The sequence below is a fragment of the Ambystoma mexicanum genome, chromosome 1p (assembly GCF_040938575.1).
Source record: "Ambystoma mexicanum isolate Mex_15411 chromosome 1p, UKY_AmexF1_1, whole genome shotgun sequence".
Classification (NCBI taxonomy): Eukaryota; Metazoa; Chordata; class Amphibia; order Caudata; family Ambystomatidae; genus Ambystoma; species Ambystoma mexicanum.
In genome coordinates this window covers 409,094,253-409,113,374 of record NC_090921.1, presented here as the reverse complement: position 1 = coordinate 409,113,374, position 19,122 = coordinate 409,094,253, and the positions used below count along the sequence as shown (strand labels likewise).

General features: G+C 48.0%; 1 protein-coding gene across 1 annotated transcript in view; it reads right to left on the bottom strand.

Moving 5' to 3' along the window:
- Nucleotides 1–19,122, bottom strand: part of NWD1 (NACHT and WD repeat domain containing 1) — a 337,845-nt gene that overhangs the window by 107,019 nt on the left and 211,704 nt on the right. Inside the window, exon 15 of the mRNA XM_069649205.1 lies at nt 3,044–3,198. Within this exon, the coding sequence (XP_069505306.1) occupies nt 3,044–3,198 (155 nt within the window). The remainder of the gene's footprint in view (nt 1–3,043; nt 3,199–19,122) is intronic.

Sequence of the window (19,122 nt, the reverse complement as noted above, 5' to 3'; positions counted from 1 at the left end):
GCCTTTTCGAATGGGCCACGAAACCACTTCACAAAGGTCCACATATAAAGTATAGCAAAAGACAAGGGTGCCTTGAATCAGGTGTGGCTGAAACCTGCGGAATGCAGCCAACATGTTGGGCGATGGGCGGGATTGAACAGTGCGTGATGCAGCTCCCATCACTAATTGGCAGAACACTAGTCTGACAATGTCCTGTTACATTGGTCATCAAACAGCTGCAGGGCTGTGACAAATTGATTTCTATCCTGCACGGGTACAAGGATGAGTAGAGGCTAACACGCCTAATTGGCCATTACACTTCTAGAAACCAAGAGCCAACAGAATCATAAAGGTTAAACAAGCACAGTTAAGAGATATACCTCCTTTTCCGTTTGTGGTAACGTGGGTTGTGGGAAGGCTAGACTCTCAAGAGGGGTGTGAAAGTGGTTCAGAAGCAACCCAAACAGCGAAGTAGAAACAGTCCAAAAATAAAGGAAAGGCCAATGAATGTTCTAGAACAATATATACCGACTTTAATTAAAAACACCATGTACAATAATAACTAACTAGGAAAAAAATGACACAAAACCCACCCCTGAGGAAAAAACACAGAAGAAGCAAAGGTAGCACGATGCAGCACCCTGAGTAATGAATCAGTTGTGGAAGGAAAGTTATAACCACAATGTTCTTTAAAGGGATATGCTCTTGGGTGCAAAAGAGATGGGTGACCTAACCATCTCTAGGGCCCAAAAAGAGCCACTGTGGCAGTTGACAGTCAATAGCACCTTTTGTGATGCTTGGTGGTCCAGCAGCACCAAATCAGACTTCTTGGCTCTGTGCGAGCGATTTGAAGATCAGAAGAGTGCAAAAGGCAGCAACGGAGGGTCCTAGTTGTTCAAATGTGCCAAACTGTCCTTGAAACACGGCTTTAAGCAGTTCAACAGCGAAAAACACAAGGATCCCATCTGTCTCAGCTCTCAGGGTGTTGAGAGTCCCAATCCAGGGGCTCGGCGCAAAATGAGTGCATTTTTCCTTCTCCCGAATACGAGGAGGCTGGCACACAACTGCAGGTGTCCTTCAACATGGTGAGGCCCTGCGTGCCATTGTGGCTGACAGGGAGGTGTGTCTTGTTCCAGCAGCAGGTTGACCCCCAATTGAGATGTTTAGGGAGTAGAGCTTTCCTCTGCCTTGAACAACCTGCCTTCAACTCACAAATGAGGGATTTGGAAAGGATTACTCTCCCACTAGGGTCCAACCAAATCTTCAAAGGTGGTAGTCCAAAAGAGGATTCAAAGAAGGGGTGTGAGACCCCTGCTTCTAAAGGAAAAAGCCTACATGTGATTGGACTAAAGCTAACCTGCTTTAGGGGTCCAATCAATGTTCTTGAAAGAAGTGGCCCTTGCCTTCTGACATCACATCCAAAGTGATTTCTGCTAGAGGAAGTGGAGGGGACAGGAAGAAGAGAGGTGGCGAGAAACAAGATGGTGGAACTTTCTCCAAACTGTACAGAACTCTCTCTCTCTCTACACTAACCACACACCCTTCTCAGTAGGATCAAAGGCCCCTTTGGTATGCAGCACTCTGGTGTGAGGCTATTTGTTTTGAATGGGCCTGCTCCTATAACTCCTGGGCCCAGTACAGGTTCCTGCTGAGTGGCTGTCGCTGTCACAAAGAGATCAAAGAAGAGGCATGCCATTCAGGTTCTTGTCCTGTCACTTGGCAGGACCAGCCTGTCTGGACAGAATATACATATCACCTTCCACAGCTGAGCTGGCTTAGCAGAGCTGACGCATGTCTGATATCAAATTGTCCTAACTCAGGCATGGCTTATATTTAGAGTTTACACTGCTCCCAGAATTTCAATTTAAAAAATAAAGAGTGGTTTGCATACCTCTAGTAAAATGTAGTAGCAATTAATCTATGGTTCAAACAGAATGTTGCGCACACTTTTGCATGCATATGGTGGTGTGGGGGATGAACCCCCACAAGTTCGTTGATAAAGACTAGCCTGCAGCCTCATCCTTACCAGCCCATCCAGCCTCCTCCGTGGCTCAAGGCTGCTTGGACCCTGCTAATAATTTTGAATTTTGCAGCAGCTGCAGGCTGGTGGTGTCCTCCCACATGGAGAGGCAGGTCACATGTCTCATTTGGACCAACCAGGATCCACACTGAGTTCTGGAGGCAAATGTGGTCCCAGTGGTAACCAGTACCTCCCACCCCACTGTCCTGGCTGTCGAGGGCATATATAAAGGGGGCTGAGAGTCTGATGCCTACATCCCTGATCCCTGCCAGAGCCCGGACTCCCATAACACCTCATGCGCCTCTTCATACCAGTGGCAAGTGGGCACCTCTGAAAGGCCGGAGGTCTTTGGTGTAATCAGTCATAAATCATAATAGCTCGGTGGGACAGGGCTGTATCAGTCACATGTCCAGTGAGCATGGTGTGACTTAAGTCTGACACAAGTTAAGCTATAGATGCCACGCCCCAGTAAGACCAGTAGGTCTGGGGAATAGCCAATCACAGTTCTGGGATTTCATCATGGCTGGGCTATAGTGTGCCAGGAATGGCAGGTGGACTGGGGAACAGCCATCCGCTTGTCAGGTGAGTCTGGGAATGTGACAAGTGAAGCGAAGGTGGTAGGGTTGGCCGCAGGCAGAGTCAGTCCCTTGTCAGGCGAAAGCCGCCTGGCTGTGCTTATGAAGCACGTCAGAGTAGGCTAGTAGAGCTGGGGCAGAGGCCGTCAAATGTCAGTCGAGGTCCTAAAAAACGAGTTTCACTGACACATCGACTACGGCAGGTAAGGCTGAGGCAGAAGCAGGCACTTATTCAAAGGCGTCGACAGAGTAGGGCCTGAGCAGGCAAGGCCCACCCAAAATCTGTAAATGCCCACTCAGCAGTTCTGTGTGGGTATTTACAGATGTTAATGTCACTGCGTTCAGCCCAACTACATTAGCTTCAGGCCCCACTTGTTAGACAATCCTGGCTACGCCTCTGCTTATCAGGCCTGGCAGGCTGGCGTTAGTTGCATAACGTGGAGGCTACTTTCCGTGTTCGCCTTCATACCCGTATTGTTTCATCCCTGGAGCCTGTGATGACAACGCTCCTGTGCGTGCTGATGACCGCGGTTTCCACGTCATCGTTGTGTTCGAGGTCTGCTACCTGGAGTCTTCTGAAGGCCTTGGAGTCGGAGTGATATGTACGGACGTACCTGCCGAAACCTGAAACGACAATACACAAGTAGCTTATTTTTATAACGGGCAATCTCACTGGAAAGTCGATTACCACTCACGGTAAAGAGGTTTTCAGCACCAGAGGTAAAATACGACTCATCATAGAAGTAAACAATACCACCCAGAACTACCCAGTCTGCCAGGTTAAATTCGGTTGATGATACATGCATTACCATCAGTGGTATTTACCAGTAATCTCTATTATAGAAAAAATACCACCTAAAAAGGTGGCAATTGTCATCGTAAATAAGTATAACTTTGAGTGTCTCTTAGAAAAGTGTGAAACCCAGAACCAGCGGTTGCTGCTGCCTGAGTTTTAGGCCAGGTGTGCTTGTTAAACAGTAAGGTGATAACGTTGAAGTGCTCTGTGACCCTGTCCTTGCCACTGACATATAAACATGTTAAGGCTGTCAGCATGTTTGCCACTGGTGTTACATTATTACCTCGAACAATATATATTCATCTGTTGGAAATGCACTATTATGAGTGGCAAGGTAGTTTTACCGCCGGCAGTAAAACCTGATCACAATACCACAGCGCCTGGCAGAGTGGTAATCTCGGTGGAGTGGCTTTTTACATCCAGCTGTGTTTCTTACATGACAGGGCGCCATGTTGCCAGTGGGGGCAGTAGATTCAGGTCACATCTATTGAACTCATTGGGAAGAAATTAAAATATTGGCTGTGCAAATCACGGGTTGATATTTTGCAAAGCATGCAGGCTGGTAAAAGGGGGGGGGCTTCTTCTAATCAGAAGATCTACTGACCCACAACGTTCAATACATTGGCCCTCATTACGACCCTGGCGGAAAGTGACTGACCTGACCGCCATAGCGTAAATAGCGTTTCCGCCATTGCACGACGGAGTAAAGTGCGGCTAATTCCGACCCATCGGGCACGAGCACTACGCCATGGCGGAAGTGCAAAGTCCGCGATGGCGGAAATGTCCCCAAAACGCCCCTCACCGCCGTCGTACGGCGCCCTAGGTGCAATTCCGCCACCCATCATAGCGGTCACCGTAATGAGCGTCAATCGGAAAGTACGGTGACCGTAAATATACGGAAACGGAAGTAAAAACATGGTCCCGGAACGGGAAACAGCACGCCGTACACCTATAAAATCAGAATTCCCACACAACCATAAAAAATACTACCCTCAGACACATCCCAACCCGTCATCCACCCTAGTGAAAGCAATAAAAATGGGAAAAGTAGCGAAAAAAGCGTGCGACCGCAAGCGGCAGGTCCACTTCTCCCGTGAGGAACTCACCGTGCTCACAGAGACCCTCCAGGAGAATGCTGCCGTCGTCTTCTCGACGCAAATGACCAGGACGGCACTTGCGAACAAGAAGGCCATATGGGCCCTGGTGGCACAGCGGGTAAGTGCGGTGGGGACCGCACCCCGCAACCCACAGCAATGCAGAAAGCGATGGGACGACTTGCGGATACGCGTACGGAGCATACTATCCGCCAACAGTAACATTGCCACAGCTACCGGGGGAGGATCGGAATCACCCATCAAGTTGACCCCCTGGGAAGAAATCTGTGCCTCCACCATTGGAATGGAGAGTATAGAGGGAGTCGGAGGGATGGAGAAAGGAGTGCAGACATCAGAAGAATCAGGTAGGTGGCCCAAATAAAACAATGCTAAATCCACAATGTCCAATCATGTGAAGTACCATGTGTCCACATAGTGCAACAGAAACACATGGCCAGGAGAACGTCCACATACATTTGCCTGATAGCGCACTTTAAAAGTCACATTAAATACATAAATAATTAAAAATCCTAAAAACACCCTCTACACGTGCAGCAGGCACACCCTAACTGCTGGCTGCAAAACAACTGCATCCTCATTCCACACAAAAATGAAACCACCTCCAAGGCCCTGACCCAAATCACCCTCAGGTACCACCCCAATGCATGTGATACATTGCCATTCCAATTTCCACAGACCCATTAATAACGCTCGCCCTCCTTTACTCCACCACAGGGTCCGATTCAAACGACAAGCTCCAGGACACCCCTACCAGCACACCTGCAAAGAGGGCCAAGACCAACGACCAAAGACCCTCCACCTCAGCTGCACGGATCAAGACACGGCAGCAGCACAAATCAAGTGGCAGCACACAGGAGGAAACTTCAACAGGCACCCCAGCAGCCAGCATGCCCACAACAGCACCACCACAGGTCCCCCCAATGGATGCCACAGAAGGCACTGCTTCTGGTGGCAGCAGCACCATAGGTGACACTGCATTAATGGCAGCATGCTCCGACACAGAAAACGGGGATGTCGATGTAGGATCCATCCATGACCTGTCTCAATCCCCCTGTTTGTTTCATCCCGTACACCATGAGGATACCACGCAGGGGCACCCACAAGACAACGACTGGCCATCCCCCACAAGCCCTGTGGCAAGGCAACATGAGGTGATCAGCCCCTCTGTGACACCACCGCAAATGGCCATGGCACAGCAGAGGCAACAGTCCCTCGACCAGGTGATCGTGCAACAGCAGCAACTGGCCACGCTCCTCAAGGACCATGCTGATAAATGTGGGGGTACTAAGGCAGCCATAGAAACATCATCTGAGACACTTAGGGCAGAAATGGAGAGAAGTACAGAGACACTAAGGGCACAAATGGAGAGAAGCACCGAGAGCCTGAGAGTACAAATGGAGAGAAGCACCGAGAGCCTGAGGGGGGAACTGCATGCGACGTCCAAAGACGTATGTGCTGAACAAGCTGCTGTGCGCCGTGTGCTCACTGAGCTCTCACAAACCCTTAGGGACATGCATGGACGTGAGCAGGCAGAGACATCATCCGTTGCAAGTTCCGTCCAGGGCAGCCCCCAACGTAGATCTGGGAGGAACCTGCGCTCCACAGGCAGGGGTGCCCCTGATACCCGGAGAGGGGGCTTGCAATAGCGTCTGCCCACTGACAATGAGCATCTTTGGACACTGGTGTTCGGGGGGGGAGGTAGGAGGGTGGAGGGGGTGTGTTGGGCTCACTTGGGTGGCGGGTCGATGGGGTGTGTAACATAATTTCACATATGCTATAAACATTGCACAATCATCCAATGAGATGTGTGGACATTGATCTTTGTGTACGAGGCCTTTATAGGCGTACAGTCCATATTGTGCATGTTCCAGACACACACAGTGCCACAAGTCCCGTGTCCATGTATCAGCCACCAGGCGTGAGTGCTAGAAGCATGAATCAATGAGAATCTGACGAATGTCACGGCCCTCCTGTGCCTCGCGGACTCCTTGAGGTGCTGCCACATCCCCACCCTCATCATGACCATCTTCAGGTGCTTGCAGTTCTGCGTCAGGGGGCATGGGCACATTTCTACGTACGCACATGTTGTGTAGCATGACACATGCCATGACCATCTTTGCAACCTTCTCATGGCGGTACAGGAGTGCCCCGCCAGACCTGCTGAGGCAGCGGAAACGAGTCTTCAGTAGGCCGAATGCCTGTTCTATGACTACACGGGTACGTGAGTGGGCATGGTTGTAGTCCTCCTCATGCTGGTTCTGTGGGTTCCGGAGTGGTGTAAGGAGCCATCTCTTCAGTGGATACCCGGCATCACCTGTATGTGGACAATAAAGGATGTTTGTGGAATGACATTGCTACGTACGCACCCCCCCCCCTTCCTGCCAGGTCATTGCCGCATCACATACCCCACATTATCATGCATGAAATGAGACTCACCGAGTAGCCAGGATCTGTTCCCTGCGTGTCGCTCCATGTAGCGTGGTATTGTAGAGTTCCTCAAGACCATAGAATCATGGGTTGATCCAGGAAATCGGGCACAACAATGTGTAATGATCCTGTTGGAGTCACACACCATTTGTACATTAAGAGAATGAAATTGTTTTCGGTTGCGGTACTGGGCCTCCATGGCATGTGGGACGACCAATTCCACATGGGTGCAGTCGATGGCACCAATGCAACCCGGTATGCCGCCAAGTGCATGGAATCCCACTTTTGTGTTCGTAATTTCCTGCTCCGAGCGTGGTAGAGAGATGTAGTCGTCTGCGTGCTTCAGGAGGGCATCGAGCACTTGCAATAGTGTCCGTGAGAACTCTGGCTGTGAAATGCCATGCAACTGTCCGACTGTGTGCTGGTAGGTGCCTGTGGCCAGGAAGTGGAGTACAGACACCACCTTCAGTAGGGGTGGGATGGCGGTTGGGCTATCTATCATGCTGACAAGGTCAGCCTGTGTCATGTCCACAATGGCGGTTATGGTGTCCCGGTCCAAACGGTAGAGGGTGTGGATCTGCTCATCCGTGAGGTTGAACGGATGTGCTCGGAGGCGTGGGATTGCGGGCTGCCTGCGTGGTGGTAGTGGCTGTGCTGGCGGGCCTTGCTGGCCCTGCCTTGCCCTCCTCCTCCTCCTGCGTCTCCTCTGTGCGGCCGGTTGTTGTAGTAGTTGGTGTTCGTCTTCTTCTTGAAGTTGGAGTACTTGCAGTGCTATCAGGTCCCCCAGGGCCAACATCGCTAGTCCTGCCGGTAGCATTTTGGAGTGGGTGTGGTTGTGGGAGGGGGTTGGGTGTGCAATTTATGTGTTTTCAGGCTGTATAGCCTCCACCTGTGGTGATTCATTCCACCTGTGCAAGCTGCAATCCCCTTTGGGCGAGCACGTCCCGCACACAACGCTGCAATTCGACGCATGGCATCTTGCTATTACAATCATGTATTTGATCCCGATGGCAGTGAAATATTGGTTCATATGTTCATTCTGCTATGGTCCCATTGTTTCACATACTATCTTTGCAGTCGCGAACAAACTTGTGAAGGGTCAGTGGAATGTAGTACTCGATTAACGGTGGACCCTCATGCAGCACTGTACCGAGGTTCACCGACGGGCGGGGCGTCCCATTTGTGAGTGAAGCCAGTTGCCATTTTCACACACTGCCGCACTACATGGATGAATTTGTGATTTCAAGCAGTCACAGATGCCTTTTCGACGTGATGTTGCAAATGAGGAATTCGAAGGACGGCGCTTTCGGTTTTCAGCTAGCGGCGAGGAGACGCCCACAGGTCTGACTGCAAATATAACGTTCTATTGTTTAATGTCCTTGGGACAGGGGCCATGGCGAGAATGCAATGATTGATATGAATAGTATGGGATGCGCAATAGCGTAGTGGACGATAAGGCAGGACGTTCCCAAATACATGTTACTTCACAACACTGGAATTCCGGCCTGGAGCACAGTGGATTTTGCAGACTGCATTACGCACAGACTCAATGGAAATTTCACATGTTATGTGAGTAAATAATCAGGCGTTTTCATTCCGGGATGAGGGAATGATGTATGGATGCATGGACAGATGATTTAATGGAGAGTTTGCCATGTACAGGGCTTTTTGGAATCTATCCACCTCCCCTGCGCTATGTGATGCAGAGCTGCCATAGTGGGACCATCGTCTATCTGCCCTTGTTGAACCCTCCCTGTCTCGACGCGCCTTCAAACACTTGTGTCTATGCACGTTACTAATCCCATCTAATGGATTCTGTTTTGACAGACGCATGCACACAAACACTCGTTTGTAATAGTGTTTTCACCTCGATTTTTATAGTTATGATTCGCAAGTGCTTTTTGGGTGGGAATAATCCTTTTGAGTGGGCTAGCATGCATATGGCTGTGGATTTAGTGTGATCATTGAAGTGAGTAATTCAAATGAAGTTCTGATGCCCATACTATTCTTTTTCATTTCATTTGGGTGACAGGTATCTCCTCCCCTTTTGCCGCTGCCATCTGTATGCCACTCCTGCAGATGGCTTTTACTCCCGACACCTGCTGCTTCGTGTTAATCAGTGGAGCACCATTACGATCTTATGGGACGATCGCCAATGGGCCACATGCCCTTACGCAGTACTAGTGGCTAGGAGCAACATATCGACCTTTCAGCTGGACTAGTGCCTACCTAATGGGACGGCCCTGCGGTTCTAGGCGCTTCCATGTTGCCTTTTTGAACGTGAATGTAGCCCCTGTGTACCATGAAGGAACAGGGCGTCACACAAGAAGAAGCTGGTCATTTATTGCGGATGCAGCCCACAATAATGAAATATATTTTGGAGTTCATGACCTAATAGCTGTATGGGCTTGGTGATTTTGTTGTGCATTAAATTTTGAGTCTGATATTGACCGTGTAGCGTTCTTCTTTGCAAGTAATGTAGCATATTCCTATTTGTGGAGCGATGTATTGTGAGAAGATCTGCATTGGGTTCCGGCTTCTGAGTATAGTTGCGTGGTACTGTACTGGGCGCGTTTGCCTACGGAGCCCAGTGTGGTCAGGGATAGGGGCTACCATTATGACTGTTTTAATGATGTCATGCTCAGGGGCGGGGGATTAGCTTTTGTGTAACAGATGCCGGTCAGCCAGGTGGATTGGTGGAATGATGTGATTATCAGAATATGGCTGGTCACAGGTGCCTGTGTTTGCGTGCGTTTCTTGGAGGGAGACTGAGGTCATGTCCATTGGAATAGCTTCTGTATTCGTGCCATCTGTGCCCTGCAGCTCCCATTGGCCCCTCTTGAGATGAGCCTGGCTGCTCAGTCACTCTGCCAACTTGTGTGGTACATGCTTATGCTGATGGTTGGTTTGTTTACTGGCAGGAGTACAGGGCTGGTGCAGTCTCACTCAGGATACTGCTTTGAATGTTGCCTTACACTGGTGTCAGTCGATGGGGGGGCCTGTTTTTGTTTGTCTCATATTTCAGTTCATGTTGCTGGACTTGAACCTTCACATGCCTGTGCTGCATCAGTACGGCAATGGTGCCATGGCAAATATGGATGGCCACTCACAAGGCACTTGGAGCCCCTAGATTCATTTGTTCGTTGGCATGCATGGGTGACTTTTACATTTCACTGGTTGCATTGTGTGACTTCATTGCACCTACGAGGAGTTGTGCAATGTGGCCAGGGAGTGGTGTACAGGCACTCAGTAGGGCCTTTTACGGTTGGTTCGCGATGCCGTACTTCTCACCATGGTGGAATGGTACTTTCCGCCATGCTTGATGGCGTTAGGTATATGTCCGCTAGGGTCAGAATTCGCGTACCGTTGCGCCATGGTGGTAATTACGGTTTGGCATGGCGCGCGTGCGCGTACTTGGTGCAGTTAGCGTTGGCGTTCACTACGGTGTCGCTAATGGCATCGTACTTTACGGTGACGGGTCATGATCGCACCGAGCGCTATTCGATGGCGGTATTGCATTTCCGCCATCGTTTTTCGATTTCCGCCAGGGTCGTAATGAGGGCCATTGTAATGATCTGCCAGAGTAAATCATGAGACTCTTAATGGGCAGGATTCTTTTAAATGTGCATATGGTTCTTTGGCCATCAGTGTTACAAGCGCAGAGGTACTTTAAAGCACGTGCTGTTAGCAAGATGTGAAAAAGGAGCGTACAAGGGAATTAAGTGGCGTGTACTTCTTGAAAAATTACGTGCAGAAAACACTTTAAAAATAAACAGACTAGGAGCACACCCACATGTAATCTAGACCATGGCCACAAGATGGCACCAACATTCCAAAGATAACAGGATGCACTAAGAAACTAGCATTGCATGTTACACCTGTTTCCACTTCAGTCTTCCAGTTTAAGTATTGCCTATTAGGTAAGATTCTCACAAAGACTCGTTTGTGGCCAATCTCGGGGACCTGGGGGACTTTAGTGGAGTCCCACTGTAGAGAAGGTCCCAGATATGACCTGCACCCCTGCCCCCCATTGCAAGTTGCCAGTAAGGTACTCGCTGTGGTACGTGACGTATGAGGAGCAAATGAACCAACAGAGAGCCGCACTGGGACTCTGCCCCTTGTACGTAAGGAGATCAATACCGGTTGAAGCAGCCATAACGCGACAACCCTGGGCAGCACGATACCCTATCAGACAGCCATACCAGCCACTGATACGAAATGAGGAATACCTGCACACGGTCCATGAGGAGACCCCTAAAGCCTTAATGGAAGGCCAATGAAAATAAACCAAGGGCCCGAGCAGCCCCGAGAACAAACAGAATTGGCTACTGAAAGCACAAATGCCAGTACTAGTAACTGCAAGGATAATGATAATGGATGCAGGGGAGAGACACTGCTAAAACATAAGAGAATGGTGCCATAAGACAAGATGGAAGCAACCGCCCTGTTGAATGTGTGTAAATAAGCTTGAAATGCAAGATGCTAAGAAATCGATACTGCTTGCAATGCCTAGTAGAAGAGAAGAGCGGCAAGCGCCAACCATATATCTACCTCAATACTGCACAATGTACACGTGCAACTCCATTTTGTGAAAGCAGAAATGTACCCAGGCGGCCAAAGGCCTGACAGGCCGAGTTTAGAAACCCAGCAAAGACCAGAAAAGGAGTGGAATCGAAACTCAACAAAGAGAGGCTTATGCCGGGGAGATCGAGGTCAACCAGAGAAGGGGAGGTGAGCAGGAGCTCACGAGACTCCAACTACAGAGAATACCAGCCCGCCCGTGAAGGTCAAGATAAGAGAGGCCCATGCAGGTGGCTAAGTGCACACAGAATTAAATGCACAAAAGGTTGGAAACTGAAGCAGATTCACGGTGGACCAACACGTGACCAGACAGGCGCGAGGATGTACCACCGTACTCATCCAGAACCAGAGGGTGCCATAACTTTTCCTGATAAGAGACTACAGATCCGAGGCCATACCCAGCCAACTAATTGACACATAGCCCTAAAACACTGATTGATGGAAGGGAGGAAGGGTGAATCTTGGGACACTAGGCACCTGGGTGTCTACTCTGCATGCTGCTAATTAAAATGGAGATTTATGTTTAGGGGTGTAACTTGCCCAATCACAAGGGACCATGTAATCTAGGGACCTATAGACATTGTAACCAATGAGACGTCGTACTTGTAGTGACGTCATTCACGTGTGATGTAGAGGGAAGGGCGTAGACGCCCACCCGATAAGAGTTATCCAATCCACATACTTTATCTCTCTATACAGATATGGCACCTATACTTAAGTTACCTTTCCCAACCAATTGTATTGCATGATGTTTTTTGTAGAATTAGACGTCAATGATGATGGATTTCGCCCATAAAAGAGGCTGTTTGACTAAAGTTTGAGTGAGGCAGGTGTTCGTGAGGCTGCTGATTTCCATCTGCTGATGTATGTATCATTAAACGGACTACCCTTTGCCAATTTACTGAGTCCTGATTATTGAAGCTTGCTGGAGTATGTGAATCCTGCACTCTGTCCTCACATGGTGCAGCTATCTTGCATTACTAGTTTTCGAGGGTGAGTACTGACCAATGGGCCCATCAGTAATTTCCTCTCCTCGTCAACACTACTGTTGGGAAACCGTTAGTTTCGTTATTAAAAGACTGTAATGAAGACGGGCACCCGGCGCACGTGGAACGGCATCGCACACAGGGGAAAGGGGACCAGATAGGAGCACAGGGCAAGCGACCGATAAAGACATTCAAAGTGAAAGAAACTTTACGACGCATCAGGGGCAGAGCCAGCCTAATCATTTTGGGGGTGCTGGATGACAGTTTTTGAAAGCTGGTTGTGTGTGGTGACATTAACCTAATAGGCTGTCACTTCCATCCTGTCCTCTGGGCCCAGGAGGCTGGCTATTTACTACTCTTCCTTTTGCCCATTAGATGTAGCTTTCATCCCAATTCGGAGGGTATTTAGTTTCCCAAAGTGTGGCTAATCATTGGAGGCCTGGGCCATGTAAAAGCTGAGCTGGCTTCCCCATATGGACGATATGATACCGCCTGGCCCGTCTGTGTGTCCTCTCCCACGGCACCTTTGCTTTTGCTGCCAATAATGGTTTAATTGTGAATACTCTGCTCCCCAGGTGAGACATTTGATAGGCTTTTGCAGTAGCACCCCTTTCGCCATGGAGCCCCCGGATGAACGTCACAGCAAGGTGCTGCCTTCTGCCTGCAACTTCCTCCCCAGCCAGGGGCTGGCTCCACCCCTGCAAAGCATCGTCTAACATGGTGCATTATTTAAAGTGTGAATTAAACTATAGATGCATAGTTGGCAAATTTGCAAGAACTAGCTTTCTCTTGCTTGGCGTAAACGTAGACGAGGCGCTTGGAGACATGGTGGTGGTGGGATGCAAGAACAATCAGATCCAGTAGGAACTGCTAGAAAGCAAAGCCCCCTTCACCCCGCCCTGCAAGAAGCAATGGTGAGACAGCGGGGCAGATGACAGCAGATCCACCCAAAGCTCCACCCAAAGAGCAGGACTCTGGTCAGCGTGAAACCACCGTCAGGCACAGCAATGCAGAGGACCACAGGAGCAGCTAGCAGAGGCTTGGCAGGCAGACCACCAGACGGGAACGAGAAGGTTTCAGCTGCAACGCGTATTCAGAAGCCTTTGCAAGCCTGGGAGGTGCGGCTTTATGTGCGAACATCCTCTCCCCAAGCCTTACAAACAGAGGCTTCGCCAGGATTGTCTGACAAGTGGGGCCTGAACGCAATTTGGTTGGGCTCACTGCAGAGACATTAACATCTGCTAACCCATAGCCAGCGACTCAGATTGCCCTGCAAAGGATGGAGGTGCACCAAACGTTCCAGAAGCAGGCAGTCTGAAAAACCTGACATCATACTTGCCAACATTCTGTGAGCAAAAAGATGTAGGGTTTTTTAAGTTTGAAAATAGTAATTGGGATAATGATATTGTAGGAAATGACTTCATGTCACCTTCTGACCTGATGACATCACAGAAAATATCATCTGAGACATGGCCCTAAACAATTCACAATGAAGCGCTGTATGGCATGGTCTAACACAGATCAACGTGAGAAATCATATTACTAAATGAGAGGCCTCCGAACACTAGTCAGATTTTACCAGCTATTCATTTCCGTGCAGTCTGCACTACAGCACGAAATGCACAGAGCTCTTACGTTTCCACTGACCATGGTGACAAAGCCATCTAGCCCCAATTTTTCCCTTTGGATCCTGGGATGGGTAGTGTTTTCTTACCCATTTGTATTTTGGGAAAACTGCAAGTCCCAGAATTCCAAGCAAAAACTGGACTGGATGCTTTTTCATGCATGGCAAGGATAAATTTGAGAGCAGAGCAATTTTAAGTTTGTTTTTGACTTTTTTACCTAACCTTTTGGGTTATGGCAACTCTTATTAACATCACGGGAGCTTACAATCCAGACATTGACACTGAGTATATGGGGGCAAAGGTGCCAACTGCCCTATTGTTCTGGAGCATTGGGAATAAGAACATAATTTTGCCCTCAAGCAGATGTTGAACGTTTCGGGGAGAATCCTGCACAGGTGCCACTGTGATGAGAAATTAGCCATTTTGGAGCTGTATATGGGGTTTTCAGTATTGGCATGTAGCTGGCTCTACACCCATAAGAAGAAATGATTGCAATTTAGAACAGCTAGGAGACAGAAGGGATGTGAGGAGGGACACAACGCTTGTTATTGTTGTTTGGTTATTAACCCCGTCCCCCCTTTGACTGCCCATGGCCCTGTTTATCCTTATGGCCATTTTCACCCAGTTGTCAACCTTCACATGCACACAACTCATACTCCTGGGATCTATTTGAGGTAGTTTTATCACACAGTAATATCAAACTTTGAAGTAAAACTGGCAGACACTTCAAGCGCAAAGCAGTCTTATCATTGTTAATGGCTTTGTTGGAGCTATACGTATGCTTCTGGAATAATAAAAATGCCTTATGTACCTGTGCCTGCAGCCACCTGATCTGAGCCGTATTCATGTAATTCACTGAAGGCCTCTTAAAACAAGCATTGACTAGCCAGCATATTCGATGGGCATTTGCCAGGCCCTGTTATATTTCCAGGTAATCCCACCATTTTGGAGATGCTGCCATTAGAGGCTTGTTAGTATCATTACTGCAGTGCCATGCAAATGCATACACAAAGGTCCAAGCTGCCGGCAGTGCCAATGCTGGTTTATACCAGCTGTTGCCTGCCCCTGAGACCCATCTGGAGGGCCATGGAGGTGGTGTGAAGTGCCCTGCCTGCTCTTCCTGCAGACATCTTGAACTGCATATACTTTATGTTTCAGACTCTGTTTCCAGTGATGTTTGACTAATGGGCAGCAGTGCTGCAGCAAACATCATGTGCATGAGTGCTCTAACCTCTGAAACATATTGGGTTAAGTGCTAATACAGATTGTATGTTGTGGAAATGCTATGCACGCTTTACATAAAAAGATGCATTTTATGTCAAATGGTGACTTACAAGCAGAAGGGTGCATCACAAAGGTTTTTCTGAACATTGTCTACCTTTTGAACTTATGAATAGCTTCAGGATGGTTTAATGTGATTGGAAGTTTTGTACTGTCGGGTGTAAAATGATCAATAATCCTAGTGTTTAGGTTCTATCATGTTGCATTCTGGTACTTGTAGTGTAGCACTTTTAAGGTGAAAAGCAATGCAACATGACATGCCAGTGTTTGCAGAGAACTACTCTGGGGCTATTTCTGCCTATTTTAAATATTTGAGAGTGTGAATAATGTAGTGGCTCCAGATGGCAAAAAGTGGGCAGTGATTGATTTTCTTTTCTAACTTTGGTGCCCTTAGGATTCTGATATTGCTCAGATGACTTTGCATGTAGGTTACTGCTGTGCAACAGAAGGAAAAAACATTTCATCTTCCAATCAAAATAAATGGCTCATCCCATGAGGCTATCTACACATATATGTAGATTCCCATAGATCTTTGTGCAACTTTCATGTATGTTAGAATTCAAGGAGGGTCAGCTTTGCACTTTTGTGATATAAACGCAAATTGTGCAGTATGTCCTTTGGGCACATTAAAAAGATGCCAATGATTTAACTAACCACGTTAAGGGTTACACGTTGGTGCAATACATGATCATTTTACAGAATGGGTTCAGTTGGTAAACTGCAGTAAGACACGTGACCCCCGTAGTGAAAATCAACAGCCAGCACCCAGGCGCCCACGTATAAAAATGTCAAATGGTCAAATCTGATTAATCGCATGAGAATGTAATTCCTATGAACAAGTAATTACCTTGGCAGAAAATGACTTGTTCACAAGGTTTGCCACCCTGTGTAAATCAGCACAGCCAGGGCAGTGATTTGCACAAAAGACACTGCTGTATAACGTCATGCTCTGCCCCTAATAACCTGATGTCCTCTGCACTCCATACACTGGTTTGACAGACACACATCAGGTCAGTCCCAGGAGTGCAAGTGCCACAACCCATCAATCAAAACAAATTACTTAAGTTGACAGACCAGCCCACAGGACACCCACACACAGACTGCAATCAGCAGCTGTGTGTCGGGAGCCTGTTCCACGGCAGCAGCCGGTGGTGCCATAAACCTGCCACTGTAAATCGGTAGGATGACACCCTCAACTCGGTAGGCAGTAGGACTGCAAAAAAAGCAGTAGCCTACCGCCCAAATCCGTAGGGTTGGCAAGTATGTGACATGTGATGTCAGCTCCAGCCGATCCACCTCCCCAGAAGAACGAATCAGAGACGAAAGATCAATTAGTGGCCTTAAGCATCAATCAAACGAAAGGAAAGACCAATACGTCGGAACCAATGTTAAGTCTAAGTGGGGGTGGGGGTGGGGATTAGTGCAGGCCTTGGCTGATTCAGGCAATGACTTCACCATAAAATCAATGGATTGTGGCCATGAAACATTTATACACTATGGAAACCAAGGGAAAATCTTGGTAACTATGAAAAAGAAACTATAATGTTATTGGGTTACGTGAAGTGTTAAATTATATTCAGCGATAGGTGGTAGGGTCTACATCTCCAAACACATCAGTCCAGTGATAGATGACCTCATCAAGTGAGATTGACATTAAACTTGACCCCAAGGCACAAGTCATGTCAAAAAAGACGACATATTGGAAGATCACAAGGTGGTATTCACCCCACCAATGAAAACACTAAATGAGTACTGCCACAAAATACTCTTGAAGTGTGTTATCCCAGCGAAGCGTAACATCAGAGTAGTGCCAGTAAGAGCAAAGAAAGAGCTAGCTCCAGTCCTGGAGAAATGACTCAAGACGTGCCAGAACCAATGGATGCTACTGAATGGCTCAGTCCAAGTGTGATCATGAGGAAAACTGATACACAGAAGCTTGGTTGAGTGTCGACCTTCCCAGTCTCACCCGGGAAGTGTTCTGTGATAGCTTTGCGTTGGCAGACATTGTTGGAACTGGTACTATCTTTAAATGGTGCAGCTGTTTGATTGACACCTGAAGCTGCACACCAACCACAAACAACTCGTTCAGAGGTTTCCAATATAGATTAATTCCATTAAGGTTGTGATCTGCCGCATCACTGTCCAGAGGCTGATGACGATTATACTGAAAGGGATCACAAGCAACAAATATTTCCAAGGTGATATTGTTGAACATGGCCAAACCAAAGATGGTCCCCATGTTACGCTCGACTCTAAGTTCTAATAAGATTGGAAAAGTATTGATTACAACTCCACAGAGAGAGACCAATGCCCATTCCTTAAGGAGCAGTTGGACCACCTTCGACACTCGACGGAGAGTGATGGAGCTAGTCTCAAAGGCAGCCTGTTAAGGAGTGTCTGAGAAGTCCCTCAACACTGACTGTGCGCACTATGAATGGCCCTTGCAGATATCTTCCGTGAAGTTAAAGAAGCCATCATTGTCCATGCTTACGCCCTTTTGATTCCAGATTACAAATGATAGTATCAATGGACAATAGCGCAGAGGGACGATGTGCTGGTCTAATGCAAAGAACAGAGACACCACGAGAACCATCACACTTCCGTCAGTCACTCACAGAATCTGTGTGCTTATAACGTTTGTGAATAAAGGGCCTGTAAAGAGCCATCTATATTCCAACTATTGGTCTAAGTGTGGTTTATTGCCTCCCTGAGCCCAAGCACCTTTGGTCCATGTAATAGGGTAAGTGATTCTGAGGTCATTACACGTGTCCGGAAAGCAAAACAGTGGGTTGAGAAGGCAGCAAGCCAAGTATGGGCTCTTGTAATGTGAGAGGCAGGACACCAGAAGGGGGGCTCGTGTTTTGGATTTTTGGAAGGAATGATGCCAGATAGGGGATCTTGTGTTATGTAGCCAGGTTGGGGGTCTCATGTTGTTAGGGTACAGAGTAAGGAAGTTCATGGGGGGTCTTGTCTTGTGGGGAGTCAGGAATACCAGGTAGGAGGTCTTATCTTGAGGGGGTGGGAGTGGCAGCACAGCTGTACACCAGGAATTGGTATAGTGGGCAGTCATGCTATGCAGTCCCAATGTTGTACTGGTTGTGTAGCAAAATCGTGCATTGCCTACAATGTTTTCCATTCCAATATTGACCTGCCTATTCTTTTTTCTGTCTCGGCTCAGCCCCACGCATGAATATTCAGTATTCCCCAACTAACACTTGCACAGTTAGTGTGTACCTGGAATCTAGGTTTCTCCAGCTGTCCCTTGTCAAGGCGAGCCCGATGATATGATGAGGCGTTCATACCTTTGTTCAATCTGCACTTCATGATGTTGGGGACACACAGGAACGGGGGGTGCTTTAACACGTAGGGGCTCCATTTCGCCACTGTTAGATAGTTCAGAGCAGTACACCTTTGTCTTTTCACAGATATCTGCCACTAAACATCACAAAGCCAATGTATATCACAGATATCTGCCACTAAACATCACAAAGCCAATATATATCTGCCCCTGTCTGCCCCTGACATGTCAGTGGTGGCTGCCCCCCTGGATACAGTGCCATAATCCCTAGGGGTCAAGCCCTAAACATTTAAGTGGGGGGACTCATCAACAAACGCAATGCGATGTGACGTTGCCAGAAATTAGCATATCAAGGTGAAATATGCAAATTTCATTAAATAGCCTTTGCATAACCTCTCAAACTGCACAACACGAATGGCATTTGCCTTTCATAAAATCA